The following is an 18212-nucleotide window of genomic DNA, read 5'->3' as shown; positions in this document are numbered from 1 at the left end:
TATTTTTCTCCTCTGATTTCAGGCCACTCTCACCTAAATATTCTATTCTGAATTGGGTACTAATTTGGACTATAGTTTTAATGCCAGTGTCCTGAGAACACCAATCACTACAGTAGTTTTTGTTTATACATTCAACTAATCCCCCTGAGTCCATTAGGAATGGAGCAGATAAAATTATGGCTAGCCTGAATATCATTACTAAGATCACATCATTTTGTCCATTAAGCTTGGAAAGACAATACATTAGCTTTCATTTCAACTGCAACTTATTTCATGTTAAGTGTCAAGATAATACTTTCATAAATGGCAATAGGTAAGATCTTGAAAGACCTCACTCAGTTTCTTAGAGAAATTTGGGTTGATGTACAGAAATGGGTTCACATATATCCTTTCTTTAAACACAGTAGAAGAGGTCTTGAAATTATTCTTTATGATAATATTTTGAATATTTGGTCACAAATATAAAATGACAGAGAAGAAACAGATTGCAAAGGCTTTTGAAAAATCCCAAAGCACTTACATTTAAACAAATTTAAGAAGTCATTAAAAATACCATTGACTAAACCAATGATATTTACCACAAAAGTAAGTATGTCCTTAACTTTTTCTTTCAAGATTATGTTTTTGCTTTTATAATATATATTTATGCTGTATATAAGTATTCTCAATTAATGCACAATGCTTTATATGAATAAAATTAAACCACACAATTTCTATGAACTATATAAATAAAGAAAATTTTAAAACTACTACAATTTAATATTTTTATACAACATTTTTTATTATAACATTGATATTTTGTGATTGATAGAACTATATGACTTTTGTGTTCTTAGCTAGATATTTTTAGATATCTCTTAATAAGAATAATTTTAATTTTTTTAAGATTTTATTTTTAAGTAATCTCAACATCAAACATGTGGCAAACTTACAACTCCAAGATCAAGATACACCTGCTCTACCGACTGAACCAGCCAGATGCCCTAATATCATTTTAATATAATCCATTTCAGGACAAAATGTATTATTTTTCGGCAAGATTCAAAACAGTTTAATTGAGGTATCTTAACATTGAGCAGATACTTCTTATGTTTTAGTTTTATACAATGTGGATTTATACACAGTAAAAGTTAGCATCTGTCAAGTAAAGGCAGAAGTCAAAAAAATACATATCTTATGACCACAAAGAGGACAGATTATGGAAAGTAGGAATTATTCTTTTCCAGCAATTATGCAGGTAAAAGATTTTAGTAAGTTCATTAACGTATTAAATTTATTGACTAATATTCAGAAAACATCATTCCTTTCAAAAACTCTTAAATCTCTGAAGGACATAGAAAACGATTAAGACAATACAAGCATAGACAGGCTGAACAGTTAAGTACTTTTAAAAATGATCTTAGATGACAGCATATCTAAAGCTTTAATGAAAAATAAAAACTTTAAACAGAAAAAAAGCAAACAAATCCTGAGCAACACCCAGAGTTGTATTAGAAACAAAATAGAAGAGGGGCGCCTGGGTGGCTCAGTCGGTTATGCATCTGACTTTGGCTCAGGTCATGATCTTAGGTTCGTAGGTTCGAGCCTCACATCGGGTTCTATGCTGACAGCTCAGAGCCTGGAGCCTGCTTCAGATTCCGGGTCTCCCTCTCTCTCTGCCCCTCCCCCACTTCTGCTCTGTCTCTCTCTGTCTCAAAAATAAATAGAACAAAAAAATTTTTTTAAAGAAACAAAATAGAAGAAAAAATAATGGTAATCTTTGCCTCCCAAAACTTAGCTTGATGCTGAACTATTCCCTTTTATCACCCCTCAAGAAAAGAATAAGCAATGTGTGGAGAAGTGCTAAGTTATTTTAGAAATAAGTAAGCACACTTACAATTTACAAAAATAAAATTAGGACTTAAATAAAAATCCTGCTTTATATGTCAGAGATTTGTGATAAGTAGGCAATAAAAAAATATATATGGAAAACATATTACTCTTAGACAATATAACTATATATACTTACTTATATACTCTTAGATATATACTTACTTATATACTCTTAGACTATTATAACAGATTAGTAATTAAAATTAGAATGTCTTTTGGCATAGCCTTTGGAATTAGATTGGGGCTACTCTCTCATCCATTAAATATTTCTGGATTCTGTATACTGTTATCAGAGACACATTATTCTACCAGATGGGCAAGTGAGTGGTCTCTGTAGATTGTAAAAGTTTGAATGGAAAAAGAAAGAGATATTTATTCAAAAGAGAAAAAATGTTAAAGATGTGAAGAGGAATGCAACAATAAAACACCTTCAAAGGGTATTATGGTATGCTGGGAGTAAACTCATAATCTTGTATGAGGAGGTTTTAATCCGAGGTTTTAATTTCCCTTTTATTCTTGTTTTCAGGAATATACTGAAACATTCAGAAGGCAGATTTATATTGAGAGATGTGAAAATACAATGAAAGAAATATAGAAATATTGAATCAATATATCACACAATAAAGAAATGTTAAACATATTTTGTTTCCTTTACTACAAAATCATTTTCTTCTAAAAGCAGAGGACGGTAATGATTTTTTTTAAAGTGTGGTGTGTGAGTTTCTTTTCAGATGTCATAATTTTTATTTTTCATCTACTTTTCAGCTGAAACAAGAAATACCACCATAAAGAAGGAAAATAATGAGAAATTACACAGCAGTAACAGAGTTTATTCTTCTTGGATTGACAAATGACCCACAGTGGCAGGTTGTACTTTTCGTATTTCTTCTTGTTACTTACATGCTAAGTGTAACTGGGAACCTGGTCATTATCATCCTCACCCTTTCAGATCCCCACTTAAAGACTCCAATGTATTTCTTCCTTCGAAACTTCTCATTCCTAGAATTATCATTCACATCTGTCTGCATTCCCAGATTCCTTGTCACTATTGTGACGGGAGACAGAACTATTTCCTACAATGTTTGTGTGTCTCAGTTATTTTTCTTCATCTTTTTGGGGGTGACAGAGTTTTACCTTCTGGCTGCCATGTCCTACGACCGCTACGTGGCCATCTGCAAGCCTCTGCATTACATGACCGTCATGAGCAGCAGAGTCTGCATCCTTCTTGTCTTTAGCTCCTGGCTTGCGGGATTCCTGATCATCTTTCCACCAGTAATGCTGCTGCTGAAGATGGATTTCTGTGCCTCCAATGTAATTGATCATTTTATCTGCGACTCTTCTCCAATTCTACAGCTTTCGTGCACAAACACTCGCTTTTTAGAACTCATGGCATTTATTTCAGCAGTGGTAACACTTATGGTCACCTTAACACTAGTTATGATCTCCTATACATATATCATCCGGACAATTCTGAGAATTCCTTCCAAGAGTCAAAGGAAAAAAGCTTTTTCCACTTGTTCCTCCCACATGATAGTGGTGTCCCTCTCTTATGGCAGCTGTATTTTCATGTACCTTAAGCCTTCTGCAAGGGAAAGGGTGACTTTAAACAAAGGGGTAGCTGTAATCATTACCTCAGTTGCTCCTCTCTTGAATCCTTTCATATATTCACTAAGGAATCAGCAGGTGAAGCAAGCCTTCAAGAACATGGTCCAGAGAATGGCCTTTTCTTTATATAAATGAATGTGATTATGCAAAAAATATATACATACCCCTGAAAACAAAACTGAATGAAAAACTCTCTGGCTTTTTCCACATAAATTCTTTAAACACCCCATATCATTCTTTCAGCTAGACATTTTTATATATTGTCAATTCCTCTTTTTCTTATTAGCCTAAAAGCTGGGTCCTTTGTATCTTAAGTTCTAGAGAATATGGCCAGTTTTCACCTGTATAAATTTTAGATGTCAAAAATCTTCATTGTTTCTCCTATCAAGGCAAAGTACTTTATAAATCTGTACAAAAATGCAAATGACAATTCTATAAGAAGTTTACTAAAAACCACATACAAATATAAAACTTATATTATCTGAAATAAGTAAAAAAGTGTATCTCAATTAGTATCCCTAAATTTTCTTCTTCTTACCAAGAAAAGAATATCTTTCATTGAAGTTTTCCCTACTTCTTCCAAGCATATTTTAAAAGGAAAATCATGGTCTATAAAGGCAAATTAAAAAATTCCTTTTTACAATCAGATTTTTTCAATGGATACAAAAATGGTCTTTTCTACTGATTGGAGAAAACAGAAAATTCAGCACCTCGAACACTGTGAGATGTAGACTTCAGAGAGTGTCTTGGAAAGGATGACATATGACTCATTTATACCTTACCTTTCCTTTATTAGCAAATCTACATACTGTGTTTATCTGTCCATTGCCTCTTTCACAGCAGGGGCTACCTCCCTCATCCATGTTCAAAATAAACATAACTCTTGCAGGTAACTGTAAAAAATGTGTCCAAGCCTGGTTCCTATGGTCAATGAGTCCCTCAACTTCTATGTATCACTAATAAGAGTGTTAGTCTTGGGACTATAGTTAGGAGTCTAACTAGATACTGGGTACATGGATTTGACTTTGATTTCTTGATTTCCAGCTTGGTCAGGTATATAGGTTAAGGTAAAGAGCTCTACCATACAAAGTCTCTAAGTAGAGACTTTTCTTTCCTGATTGCTTATTTACTCATAGATAAGACTGTGTGAGCACTCATCTATTTCTTACCACTGTGCTTTCATGGAATGAGTTACATTGTTTTCTCAAACAGATTTAACACAACACTACCATAAAGTGAAAATAAACTGATTTTATTTGATTATAAATTATTTATTGGAGCAATTTGTAAAGAAATGAAACCATACAAGTTTGCTTTTATAATGGGGCGCCTGGGTGGCTTAGTCTGTTGAGCGTCCGACTTTCGCTTGAGTCATGATCTCGCGGTTCGTGGGTTCGAGCCCCGCGTCGGGCTCTGTGCTGACTGCCAGCTCAGAGCCTGGAGCCTGTTTCAGTCTGTGACTCCCTCTCTCTCTGACCCTCCCCTGCTCACGCTGTCTCTCTCTCTCTCTCCTAGAAATTAATAAAACATTAAAAAAAATTTAAAAAAAAAAGTTTGCTTTTATAAAACTATACCAGGTAATCAGAAACACAAAAGTGAAAGTCAAGAATGTGGGAAAACAATGTGCAAGTGTTAGTTAAATGAATATGTATTATATTGTGGTAAGTATAATAGAATCTAAGTAGGAAGAAAGCAGAGAGAAGAGGAGATATAAGAGGGTAAATGAAAGTTCATCCTCTTGATTGACAGAAACCTCTCAAATTGATTCTAACATTCACATTGTCGGTAAGGTAAGAAAATCCCTATAAATCTTTCCAAAACTAATATTAAATGCTTTAAATTGAAATAATTTTTAGAAGTATTATAAAATAATAAACTTTTCATTCCAAATGTAATTTTGGTGAGAAATGTATCAGATATATTTTGGAGGTCATGTTTTTAGAAGCTTTCAAAAAGTATTTATGGGGGCCCCTGGGTGGCTCAGTCAGTTGAACATCTGACTTCGGCTCAGGTCATGACCTCAGTGTTCATGGGTTTGAGCCCCACGTCGGGCTCTGTGCAGACAGCCAGCTCAGAGCCTGGAGCCTGTTTCAAATTCTGTGTCTCCCTCTCTCTCTCTGACTCTCCCCTGCTCATGCGTCAGTCTCTCTCTCAGAAATAAATAAAACATTAAAAATATTTTTTTAAGTATTTATGCCCATACTTAATGTTCACACTGTAATATTTCAAAAATGCTATTCTTTTTTTAAAGTTTTTATTTAAATTTCAGTTTGTTAACATGAAGTGTAATATTCATTTCAGCTGTAAGATATAGTGATTCAGCACTTCCATACAACACCAGTACCCTCCTTAATCTCCACCACTTATTTTACATCCCTCACTCACTTCCCCTCTAGAAACCATCAGTTTGTTTTCTTATAGTTAAGAGTCTGTTTCTTGGTTTGCCTCTCTGTCTTTGTTTTCCCTTTGCTCACTTGTTTTGCTATTAAATTCCACATGAGTGACATCATTTGGTATTGGTCTTTCTCTGACGCTTACCATAATACTCCTTAGCTCCATCCACACTGTAGCAAATGGCAAAATTTCATTCTTTTTTTTTTAAGGCTGAACAGTATTCCACTGTGTGTGTGTGTGTGTGTTTTATTGATTGTTTCCTTGATTTGCTGCATTTTTAATGAGAGGTGAGTACTCTGTGTTGACAGTAATATGTAATCAAAATGAGGCAAAACTTTATATCATTAACTTTGTTATGAGAGTCCCTAACTCTACTGGACTATGTTTTTAGCAAAGAAAGAAGGAAAGAGAGAAAAGAGAGAGAGAGAGAGAGAGAGAGAAAGAGAGAAAGAGAGAAAGAGAGAAAGAGAGAAAGAAAGAAAGAAAGAAAGAAAGAAAGAAAGAAAGAAAGAAAGAAAGAAAGAAAGAAAGAAAGAAAGAGAAAGAAAGAAAGAAAGGGTGAATGAGGGGTTGAAAAGCATTTGGCTCTGGCAAGAGCAAAAATAAACCACATTTAGTACCATCTCTTTCTCTCCAGTTTCCTAAGGTGGGATTCTCACTGCTATTTGCATTGCCTTAGTTTTCATTTTCCAGAATATGTAGATCCACAAGAGAGTGTATGTCTTTTATGGTTTCAATTGGCATTCCACAAATAAATTACCCAAAGTTTCCTAGACATCAAAATGACTAGTTATACACACATACATTTATCCATTTTTATATAAAATATTTGTATTTAAGTATATACATATAATATATATAATTCATAGACACACATATCTGTGTGTGTATAGAATCCAAAACATTTTAAGACAAATTATAGCTTTTTTTTTAAATTTTTTTAATATATATTTTTTTATTTATTTCTAGGAGAGAGAGAGAGACAGCGTGAGCAGGGGAGGGTCAGAGAGAGAGGGAGTCACAGACTGAAACAGGCTCCAGGCTCTGAGCTGGCAGTCAGCACAGAGCCCGACGCGGGGCTCGAACCCACGAACCGCGAGATCATGACCTAAGCGAAAGTCGGACGCTTAACCGACTAAGCCACCCAGGCGCCCCAAGACAAATTATAGCTTTATACAAAGATTAGATAGCAACATCTGTACATGCACATGTATTTTTCTGGCTGGGTACAGTATACTTTATTGATGGTACATGACAGAATAGGGGTCCTTGAACACCTCTCCTTCTTTGGGGTGTCTGGGATAGAGGAGGGAGGCACCTCTGTGTAGAGGTGAGAAGATTCTCAGTGAGTTGATGGATGAGTTGGGGGCAAGGAATCTCCAGCAGCTAGGAGTGTCTCTCTTTTTCTTATGTGGTCAGTGGGGCTGGTGGTTCAGGGGGCTCTTAACTCCTTGGAGGCCATGTGGACTATAAAGTCTACTACCCTGTTGCTATAGCCAAATTCATTGTGGTAACAGGAAATGAGCTTGGCAAATTGGTCATTGAGGAAAATGCCAGCCCCTGCATCAAAAATGGAAGAGTGAGTGTCATTGTTAGAGTCACAGGAGACAACCTGGTTTTCAGTGTAGCCCAGAATTTCCTCGAGGGTGCCCTCTGATGCCCACTGCACCACATTTTGATATCCTTTTGGCAACTCTCTCCAGGCAACAGGTTAGATTCACACCTGACACTTTGAGGGTGGAGACACGAAAGGCCATGCCAGTGAACTTCCCATTCAGCTCAGGGATGACCTTACCCACAGCCAATAGAAATAGGGATGATGTTTTGGAAAGCTCCTAGGTCACCACACAACAGCTTTCCAGAAAAGCCATCCACAGTTTCTAGGTGGCAGTGATGGCACGGATGCGGACATGAGTCCCTCCGTGATGCCAAAGTTGTCATGAATGACCTTAACCAGAGGCCAAATAGTTAGTGGTGCAGAGGTATTGCTGGCAATCTTGAGAGAGTTGCCATACTTCTCATGGTTCACAACCCTCACAAACATGGGGACATCAGGAGAAAAGACAGAAATGATGACCCTTTTGACTCCATGATTTAGATGAACCTCAGTTTAACCAAGAAAACCTCAGTCTGAAGCATGAGGTACTAATATAAACTCTACTTTGGTATCAGTCACAGTAAGTTCCATACATTGAATGTTAAAAAGCAGAAAGCATTTATAATTGTCTGATCACTGCATATGTATTATCACATCTCATCCTCATAGCCATCTTACCATCATTGCTGTATTTCAGGTAAGTAAAATTAGCCTTGCCTTTCTTATGTCCCCCACCCCATAACTGCCAGCCCAGTGGTACTTTTATGTTTCTGTGATAATACAGTATTGCAAAGGTTTTGAGGGCACAGGAATTCCAGGAGAATTACATTCCAGCAGGTGCCCAGTTCAGAAGTGGAAGCGCTAGATCTCAAAGTTAGCTTTCTACAGCCAAAAGAAGCACTCACACTCAAAGGTGAAAAACAATAACTCTACAATTTTTAATTAGTTACATCTAAAAATAATTTGAAAATAAACCATGTAATCCAATGCAAAGATTAATTTGCCATTTGACATTTTTATCATAAGTATAATAGATCTGAGATTAGATAATCCAGGTAATGGAAATACTGACATTTTAAGATTAAAATTCTTACATTATTTGCTTTGTTTTCATTGTTAAATGTGTCCTACATACAGAAGAGCGTATGAAGTCAGTGGTGTCAATTTAAAATAACTAACAAATATATACATAAATCCACTTCCCAGGCCAACACAGCAAACACCAGAGTAAAACAGAAACTCCCAGTTTTTCTGTCCCCCAAAATACAGAACCCAAAAGACACATCAACTATACTGATTTTTCACACCACCAAAATTAACCTATCATTTTGTTTTGTTTTCTGGGTTTTTTTTTTTTTTTGGCAGGTTTAGGGAATTAAAAATTGCAAACAGTAAATTTCAGGTGCATGCTTTTGTAAAATTTGACAAAGTCAAAATAAATAATATCTCCATCACTCCAAAACATTTCCTCATGCACCTTTGTAGTCAATCCCTACTCCTTACCCACAGCCCTTAAAAAATCTACATTGTCCTATGGTTTTGTTTATTTTGTATTGTCACAGAAAAGGAATGATGTAGTTTGTAGCTTTTGAGCGTCGCTTTTTTCACCTTGAATAATACTTTTAATATTTATCCATGTATTTGTATATATCATTAGTTTATTTCTTGTTTGCTGGAGTTGCACATCATTGCACACATACAGAGATTCACCAGTTGATGGAAATTATAAAGCTTCAAGTTTCATATTTAGGAAAAAGTTGTTTTGAGTTGTCTTTGTATTAGTGAAACATTTATGCTTCAGACTTTTACTTAAAGAAGCCCACTTTTTCTAGCACCATTTGTTAAAAAATAATGTGTTGTCATTGAATTCCCTTAGCACCTATTTCAAAAGTTTATTGAACAGGGACATCTGGGTGTCTCAATTAAGTGTCTAACTCTATATGGGCTCAGGTCATGAGTTTAAGACTCACATCAGGCTCTACAATGACAATACAGAGCCTGCTTGGGATTCTCTCTTCCTCTCTTTTTGCTCCTCCCCTGCTGGCATTCTCTCTTTCTCTCTCTCAAAATAAATAAATAAATGTAAAAAAAAAAACAGAATCAAAAGTTAATTGAACATAGATAGACAGATATGCTTATTTACACATATATATATACATATATGTTCATATTTGGACTATTTTGTCCCCTGATTTATTTCTTTTTATTTAACCAATGCAATATTCCCTTAATTAATATACTTCATAACAGATAATTGTTTATTAGTTTTACTGTATAAAAATTCACAGAAAATAATGACTAGATATAGAAATATGTTAAATTCATTATTTTTTTAAATATTAAAAGACATTTATATTTGTGTCAACACACATTTCAGTGAGAAGTTACTATTCTTTATATATTGATATATTTTATTTGTTTATATTCTCTATAAAGCTTTTGAAGTGAAATTTATGAGACAGACAAATCTAAAATTTGTATTTTAATTTCTAAATGAGAATTATGACAGACTCATAAATACAGCAGGAAATATTGTCTTTATGATGAATCTTGAGTTTGTAAGAATGGTCTTGTTTCTTTCTTAAATGTTTGGTAGTAAACACTAGTGAAGCCAATTTCAAAAGAATCATTTTTCATGGGAAAATTATTAATAAAAGTTTTAATTTCTTTACTATATACTTTAAAATTTATATTTCTCCTTTATACATCATCTTGATCCACTTAAAAATATTATATTTAAAAAATCATTAATTTTTGGTAAAAATATTGCTTATTATACAATTGAACCTCTGACCAGGGTTTGGAAATATAGAACTCCCATGTAGCCAACAATCTGCATATAACTCTTGACTCCCTAAAAATGCAGCTTCTAATAGCTTACAGTCAACCAGAAGACTCACTGATAACATAAACAGTTGATTAATATACATTTTGTGTTATATGTGTTACATGCTGTTTTCCTACAATTAAGTAAGCTAGAGAAAAGAAAATGTTATTAAGAAAATCATAAGGAAGAGACAATACATTTACATCACTGTACTTTATTTATTGAAAAAAATCTGTGTTGAAGTGGACCCATGCAGTTCAAGTTCATGTTGTTCAAGGATGAACTGTATATATATTTTTTTAAATATCTGTCTGTAGTGCTATCCCTTTTTCATTCCTGATATTTGTGATTTAATGTTGCTGTTTTCCCACTGTTATATTGGTTAGGGTATTGTACATCTTACTAGTCTTTCTGAAAATCAATGTCAAGCCATGTGATCACCTCACACCTGTCAGAATGGCTAAAAGTCAAAAACAAAGAAACGACAAGTGTGGGTGAAAATGTAGTTCTCCATGAATGAACATTCATGTGCTGTCAGTGGGAAGGTGAGCTGGCGCGACCACTTTGGAAAACAGTATGGAGTTTCCTCAATAAGTTAAAAATAGAACTACAGTATGATCTGGCAATCACACCCAAAAAATATGAAAACATTAATTCAGAGGGATACATACACCCCTATGTTCATTTCAGCATTATTGCCAACTTATGGATGTGGCCAAGTGTCCATCAATAGACAAATGGATAAAAAAAGATATGGGCTAAATATACAATGGAATATTATTCAGCTATAAAAAAGAATGAAATCTTGCCATCTGCAATGACATAAATGGAGCTAGAGAGTATAATGGAGATAGCAAGATAATTCAGTCAGAGAAAGACAAATACCATATGATTTCACATATATGTGAAATTTAAGAAACAAAACTAAATAGCAAAGGGAAAAAGAGAGAGAGACAGAGACAGAGAAACCAGGAAACAAACTCTTAACTATAGGAAAAAATACTGATGGTTACCAGAGGGGAGGAGGGGAGGTGCCTGAGGAGATGGGGGAAATAAAGGAAGGGGATTAGAGAGTATACTTATCATGACAAGCATGTAATAAGGTATACAAATGAAGAATTACTATTTATACACCTGAGACTTATATGACATGTATGTTAACTATACTGGAATTAAAATATAAAACTTAATAAAACATACTAAAATAACCAATAGAAAAAAATGTTAAGCCATGTGAATATCCTACATTATCCATATTTTTCTATTTTATGATTTTTTTAATCTGTATTATTTACCTTCACTTTTTTGTTTTCTCTTTCACTATATTAAAATAGATTAATCTAGTTGTTCTTGGTTTTTCTTGTTTATAGTATTTACCTATAGTGCTTTGTATATTTCCCTCTCTGTACTTCTTTTACTGCATTGCAGAAGTTTAGACATAACAATGCACTATTTAGTTCAAAATTAGTCAAAATTTAATTTGATTTCTTTTTAATCCATTGAGTTTTAGAAAGTATCTTTAATGTCCATGCCCATAACCCTTCTCAATTAATTATCTAATTGTTATTGATTTCTATATTAAGCTGACCATCATCAAAGATCGCACACACAATGACTTCAATCGTTGACTCTTTGAGGGTTTCTTTATGTCCCATCTATTGCGAATGACAGTAAATGTTCTTATGTATTTTGAGCACTAGCATGTTTTTATTGCTAATGCCTTTGTGGGATTTTGAGGAATTGGATTCTGGCACATTTTATAGATTGGATAGCTAAGCTCTATTCCATGTGCTTTCTAGTTGCAAAAATTGGAAAGTTCGTATGTCTCTTAATGCAATGGTTTGGCACAGATTTTGTTCTACCAATGAGATCCACACAAACTTAGAATTGGAAAGGGCTCAGTGAGTTGGGGATCAATTTTCTATTCCTTTTGACATTTTTTACTAAGGAAATGTCAGCTCTGGAAGCTCATGAATACATGTGGGCTATTTTCTGCAGTATCGTTGAGTCCCTAACTTCCTAGAGAAGTTATTTCAATGGACGAAGAAGCAGTGACATCTTTTGGCTTCCATGTATCTGATCCCTGGACCACAGTTAAGGTTCTGTATTTTTAAATCGGATCACCAATGGTGGTCTATCTTTGTGAATTTTACTATATTGCCTAAGCATCCTTAGCGTGTCACGGAGAAGTTCCTCCAGTCTTTCCAAATTTCACAGACCTCAGTTCACCTTAATTCGTAATTTCCAGTTTAAGATACTTAAACTGTTTACTCTTCCTACACTTACCAAGCTTCTACTAATACTGCGTTATAATAAAGAAAACTTCTGGCCTCATATGTTTTGCTATCTGCACACTAAAAAATTTCTAGATAATTCTAGAAATAATTTTTTTAAAAAAAGAACTATATTTAAGTTATGGGAATATTCAGGGTAAAATGGCATATATAAATATATACATATATATATAAATATAATACTCTGTGTCATTAAATAGAGTATTATGTCTCTAGTTTTACTGTAGTCTTTAGGTCACACATAATTATTGAGGATTTTGTAATACAGAGCATGATCTTTTTACATATCTTACTAAGAGGATTTTGTAATACAGATCATAATCTTTTTACATATCTTACTAAGAAGTTTAAAATAAATTTTAATATTATCATTTCTGCCACTATATTTTCAAACTATTTAGTATTTACACATAAGAAAGCTTAGAATTAGCAAAACATTATCTGACTGTATGATTAGAAGGCCTTTGTAATATCATGAAATACATTGACATCAGAGAATACAGGTAAATCATAATTTGAAGTTAATTTCTATATTTTTTAAAGCATAGGAAATGTAATATATGATGATTTAATATATTCATTCATCTTGAACTTATATATCACAAACGTTTAAATCTGTTTCCTCATGCTTACCATTATGTATGCTATAATAATTACCAAAAAAATTTTCCTTATCAATGAAGAAGATAAAGTCCATAGAAATTTCCCAAAGGATACACACAACCAGAGAAGGAAAGCTGCTTGTATTTGGACTATTATTAGATTATTTGCTTTTTTCTGAGATTACTGCCGTCCTCATGGACAACAGCCCTCAAACCTGCACTTCTGTCTCCATAATTGACTTTACGATTACTCTTCTCTCAGTGGAGTCCATCACAGAGGATGAGCAAACCTCAATGTGGAAACATCCTGAAGAAAAGTATCAGAAGTAAAGTATGTACTGTTGATATTCTACCAAGTGATCATGGACTCTGGAGACCCAAGGTTGTTATGGTCCTCAAATACCCATGGTTATCCCATTGTCCTTATTTTAAGATCTATAACGCATAATAGAATACAAGAAAGGAAGTCTCCTTTATATATATTCCTTAAGTCTGCCTGCCCTGACTAAAGTGTGAGAGCCCTTGAATTGATGAGCTTTGATAAAAAGTTATTCATTGTCATATGTGGATTGGGATGTTTATCCACATCTTTCTCTGCTTCAATGAAAATGGCTAACTTAATAGGTAATACATTAAATGACACAACCACTAATGGAAATAAAATATATATAAGAAGGCAATAGAAATGATTTATTCGGGAACAATATCCTTTACCTGAGAAAATGAACATATATTTGGAATGAGCTTTAGAAAATGATATCTAGATTTAGTGATTGTTTTGATGTTATTAATTTTAACATAGCAACACCTAATCACATTTTATCCTATTTTCAGAGATGGCACAGTAATAACGGAAATCAAAAAGTTATAGGTAAAAGAAGGTAAAACATTTCTAAACATATTTTGTACTGTCTTTTAAAAAAAAAATTTGTTAATGTTTATTCATTTTTGAGAGACAGTACAAGCAGAGGTGGAGCAGAGAGAGAGGGAGACGCAGAATCGAAAGTAGGCTCCAGGCTATCAGCACAGAGCCTGATGCGGGGCTCAAACTCACAAACTGTGAGATCATGACCTGAGCCGAAGTCGGCCGCTCAACCGACTGAGCCACCCAGGTGCCCCTGTACTGTCTCTTAATGATTCAGACACTGACAGGCAATCATGATGGCTTAGCTATCATACAGATTATATGTAGTCCTTGTATTTTAGGTTATAGTTTTACTTTAGGTAACGATTTATTTAATGATAAATATACTAGGAATAGAAATTCAATATGTGACAAATATCAGCTGATATGTTACTTTCTTTTTTTTCTTTTTAAAAATTTTTAATGTTTTATTTATTTCTGAGAGAGAGAGACAGCATGAGCAGGGGAGGGTCAGAGAGAGACGGAGATACAGGATCTGAAACAGGCTCCAGGCTCCAGGCTCTGAGCTAGCTGTCAGCACAGAGCCAGATGCGGGGCTCGACCTGAGCGGAAGTCAGACGCTTAACCCACTGAGCCACCCAGGTGCCCCTATTATGTTACTTTCTTGGTAAATACTCAGCAAAATTATGATCTAAAATATAATAACTCATTAACTTCTTTCACTGCCTAATAGAATAACAGTCTCATGGACTTAGTATTATCTAATACAAATTCCTGATCCTTCATAAATTTTAATAATATATAGCTAATATTTTAATTTTGCCATTACATGATTTTTTTATTAAAGTTTTTATTTTAATTCCAGTAGAGTTAACATACAGTGTTATATTAGTTTCAGGTGTACAAAACAGTGATTCAACACTTCAATACATCGTTGCTTTGTGCTCATTGTTATGGAATCAAGTCTGGATCACCCAGCAGAAGAACCAAGTAGCACGGAGATCTGGGAAGGCAGGAGGTTTATTTTACCATGGTGGGCTCAGAGGAGATCATTCTCCAGAGGAATGGGTCCTGAGCATAAACGGAGGTGACAATTTATAGTCTATTTGTGCGGGGCAAGCCGGGTGGGAAGGAACACCTGGAAGGGGGTCTTTGGGCAGGGGCTGAAATTCCCCTATCAGTCCTGTCGGTCCTGTTATAACAGATTTTTCTCTATCACATATTGGTAAGTAAACTCTTAATCCCTTTCACCCATTTCACCCACCCATTGTCTAGAATTTTATGCACATAAGGAACTTCTTCAAACTCATCTAATGACTTCCCAGTAAATGTGTAATGATAGCTGACTGTACTGTCAATAACTAGTAAAGTTTCTTAATGTCAATGATAGTGTTAAAGGTAGTGAATCCTCACTCCACAGCTGCTAAACTAACAATTACAGTAAAAGGTTTGAGCCTACTTTTATTATTGAGATTTTTTATATAATAAATATCTTCTATGTTTTCAGTAGTTTCCTGTTTTTAGGCCAAAATTAAAACTTCAATCCAAAAGAGAGAGAGAGACATCTCTGGGTCATTGCTCTAAAAAGCAACTCTTTCAAACTAAAAAAAAAAGATCCACCCAATTCTTTCTTCAAGCACTGTATTGAGAAATAGTTGGTGTAAAATAAACTGTATTCCTTCAGAGTATACAGTTCTGAGTTTGGGCAGTTTTATACATCAGTGAAACCCTCACCAAACTAAGATACCTAACTGTTATTTTAAAGTTTTTAAAAATGTATTTATGTAATCTCTACACCCAACACGGGGTTTGAACAGATGACCCTGAGATCAAGAATCGCCTGCACTTCTGCCTGGAACAGCCAGGCACCGCAAGATACAGAATTTTTCTATCACCTCAAAAAGATTTATCATGCTTGTATTTAAATCATGCCTCTTCTCAACCCCATTTCCAGATAACCAGTGATCTGATTTTTTTTTTTTTTTTGGCCTACCATCTGTCTATCTACCTATTTAATCTGCATACAATATGCACTCTTTCCGGCAGGCTTCTTTTACTGAGTAAAATGAATTTGAATTTATTCATTTTGTCATGTGTATAAGTAATTCATTCTTTTTATTATTCAGTAGCATTCCATTTTCTGTTGTACACAAACACCAAATTTTGTTTATGCACTCTTAAATTGATGGACTTTTGAGGTGTTATCGCCTCTTAAATATTGTGAATAAAGCCAATATGAACACTCACATGATATGTATTTGAACAAGGGCCTACTCCTTCTCTCCCCTCTCCCAGACCAGAACGATAGGAAGAACACAGGCAAGTGCAGAATCTTCTTCCCCTAGATCCCAGTCAAGGGCTACCATATCATCTTAAGAGTGGCAGGCTGAAAACATTTCTTATCCCCTCCACCTCCGCCTGCAGAAACTCTACTCAAGGCAAGAGTGGCTAAAATGTCAGAGGTCTCTACCTCTACCCAGGATCCACTCATAATATAGAAGGTCTACCCCAAGCATGAAGGCCAAGAATTATAGGGCTCCAACTTCAATTGCATCAGTTCAAAGGGTAGAGGTTTTTGTGCCAAGAGAGAGAAGTTTAGAAGATCGCGGTGTACTGACCTCAGCAGAAATCTGCCCATAAAACCAGGGTGTCAATGTGAGAAAACTGGGCCACTGCTCCTGCTCTAGTTCCAGAACAGTGGAACAGGTTTTACCTGGAATGAAAAGCAAGCAGTAATAACAGAGGCTCCAGACTCTCGTCAAGTGAACTGACTTTATTTGGGACAAAGCGTGGGAAAATTCTAGCTTAAGTGTTTCTCAAACACAATGCACATTTGGTAATAAGACATTAAGAGAAGTCTAGTAGTCCCATGAGAGCAAAAACCTAACTGTAGACCAACTAGATGTTTACTAGAGAGAAGCAGGGAAGGAGACAGCTAAGAAAGCCCTTCTGGGATTGGAACAAACCTCTAAGACTGGCCTTAAAGAACATCCTTGCAGAGGGGTAGAAACAATTGGATCAGACAGTAGAGAAATAAATGCCCCACAAAGTTTCAGAGCAATAGAACAAGAAGAATTTATGGAGTCTCTCTGCTCAGTGGGAAACCTCCAGAGGCACATCAGTCAACAAAATGATCAGGGGAGGACACAGCCAAAGCTAACCAGTTAAAACCACAGTTACCCAAGAGTACACACTAGCCTAAGGTTGTGTCTCTGGGAAGGGACACAAAGGGTTTCCCAGAGCAAATATATTTGAATAATACAGTCAAAAAAACAAAACAGCAAAAAATCCCAACAACAATAAAAATACAAAAATTATTTCAAAAACATATTCTGGAGGTTAAAGTTACAATAACTGACAAATGCTATATAGTTGGAATCAGGCAGTACATACCATTTTCAGATTGGCTTCTTTCACTTAATCAGACATATTTACAGCCGTCTCATGTCCTTTCACTGTTTGAAAGACTTAGCTCATTGTTTTCTTTTTTTACTTTATTTTATTTATTTTATTTTATTTTATTATTTTATTTTATTTTATTTTATTTTATTTTATTTTATTTTTGAGAGAGAGAGAGAGAAAGCAAGGGAGGGGCAGAAGGAGAGTGGGAAAGAATCTTACGCAGACTCCCCATCCAGCGAAGAGCCTGACATGGGACTCAATCCCAGGACCCTGGGTTCAAGACCTGAGTCGAAACCGAGAGTCGGATTCTTAACCAACTGAGCCACCGAGGTGTCTCTTAGCTCATTTCTTTTTAGTGCTGAATATTGTTCCAATGTCTGGATGTATCACAGTCTATATTTAATTTACCTGCTGAAGGATATTTTGGTAATTTCCATGTTTTTGCAATTATGAATAAAGCTGCTAGAAACATTGATGTGCAGGATCCTGTGTGGACCTGAGAGTTTTCAACTTGTTTAGGTAAATATCAAGCAGCACAATTGCTGGATTGTATAGTAAGAGTATGTTTAGTTTTGTATGAAATTGAAAAACTGTCTTCCAAAGTGACTGTACCATTTTGCATTCACCATAGCAATTAGTGAGGATTAACTCTATTCCACATCCTTCCCAGCATTTGGTAGAGTCTGGTTTCTATTTTGGACATTCTAATAGGGGTGTAGTAGTAGTTTTTGTATACTGTTCTTTCTTTCTGTTT

At 34.9% G+C, this 18212-nt stretch overlaps 1 protein-coding gene across 1 annotated transcript; it reads left to right on the top strand.

The window, feature by feature from the left end:
- The first annotated feature begins 2673 nt into the window (after positions 1-2673).
- LOC120220035 (olfactory receptor 6C75-like) lies at positions 2674-3612 on the top strand. Its single transcript, XM_039216999.1, has one exon. The coding sequence runs from the start codon at positions 2674-2676 to the stop codon at positions 3610-3612; it is 939 nt and encodes a 312-aa protein (XP_039072930.1).
- The last annotated feature ends 14600 nt before the right edge of the window (positions 3613-18212 follow it).

This window comes from Hyaena hyaena, unplaced genomic scaffold, assembly GCF_003009895.1.
Source record: "Hyaena hyaena isolate Hyena2069 unplaced genomic scaffold, ASM300989v1 scaffold_663, whole genome shotgun sequence".
NCBI classification, from domain to species: Eukaryota; Metazoa; Chordata; class Mammalia; order Carnivora; family Hyaenidae; genus Hyaena; species Hyaena hyaena.
The sequence above is the reverse complement of the archived record's forward strand: the minus strand, read 5'-3'. Positions and strand labels throughout refer to the sequence as shown.

What these genes read in the sequence shown, in the direction of transcription:
- LOC120220035 (XM_039216999.1), top strand. Translation starts at nt 2,674, where the DNA reads ATGAGAAATTACACAGCAGTAACAGAGTTTATTCTTCTTGGATTGACA.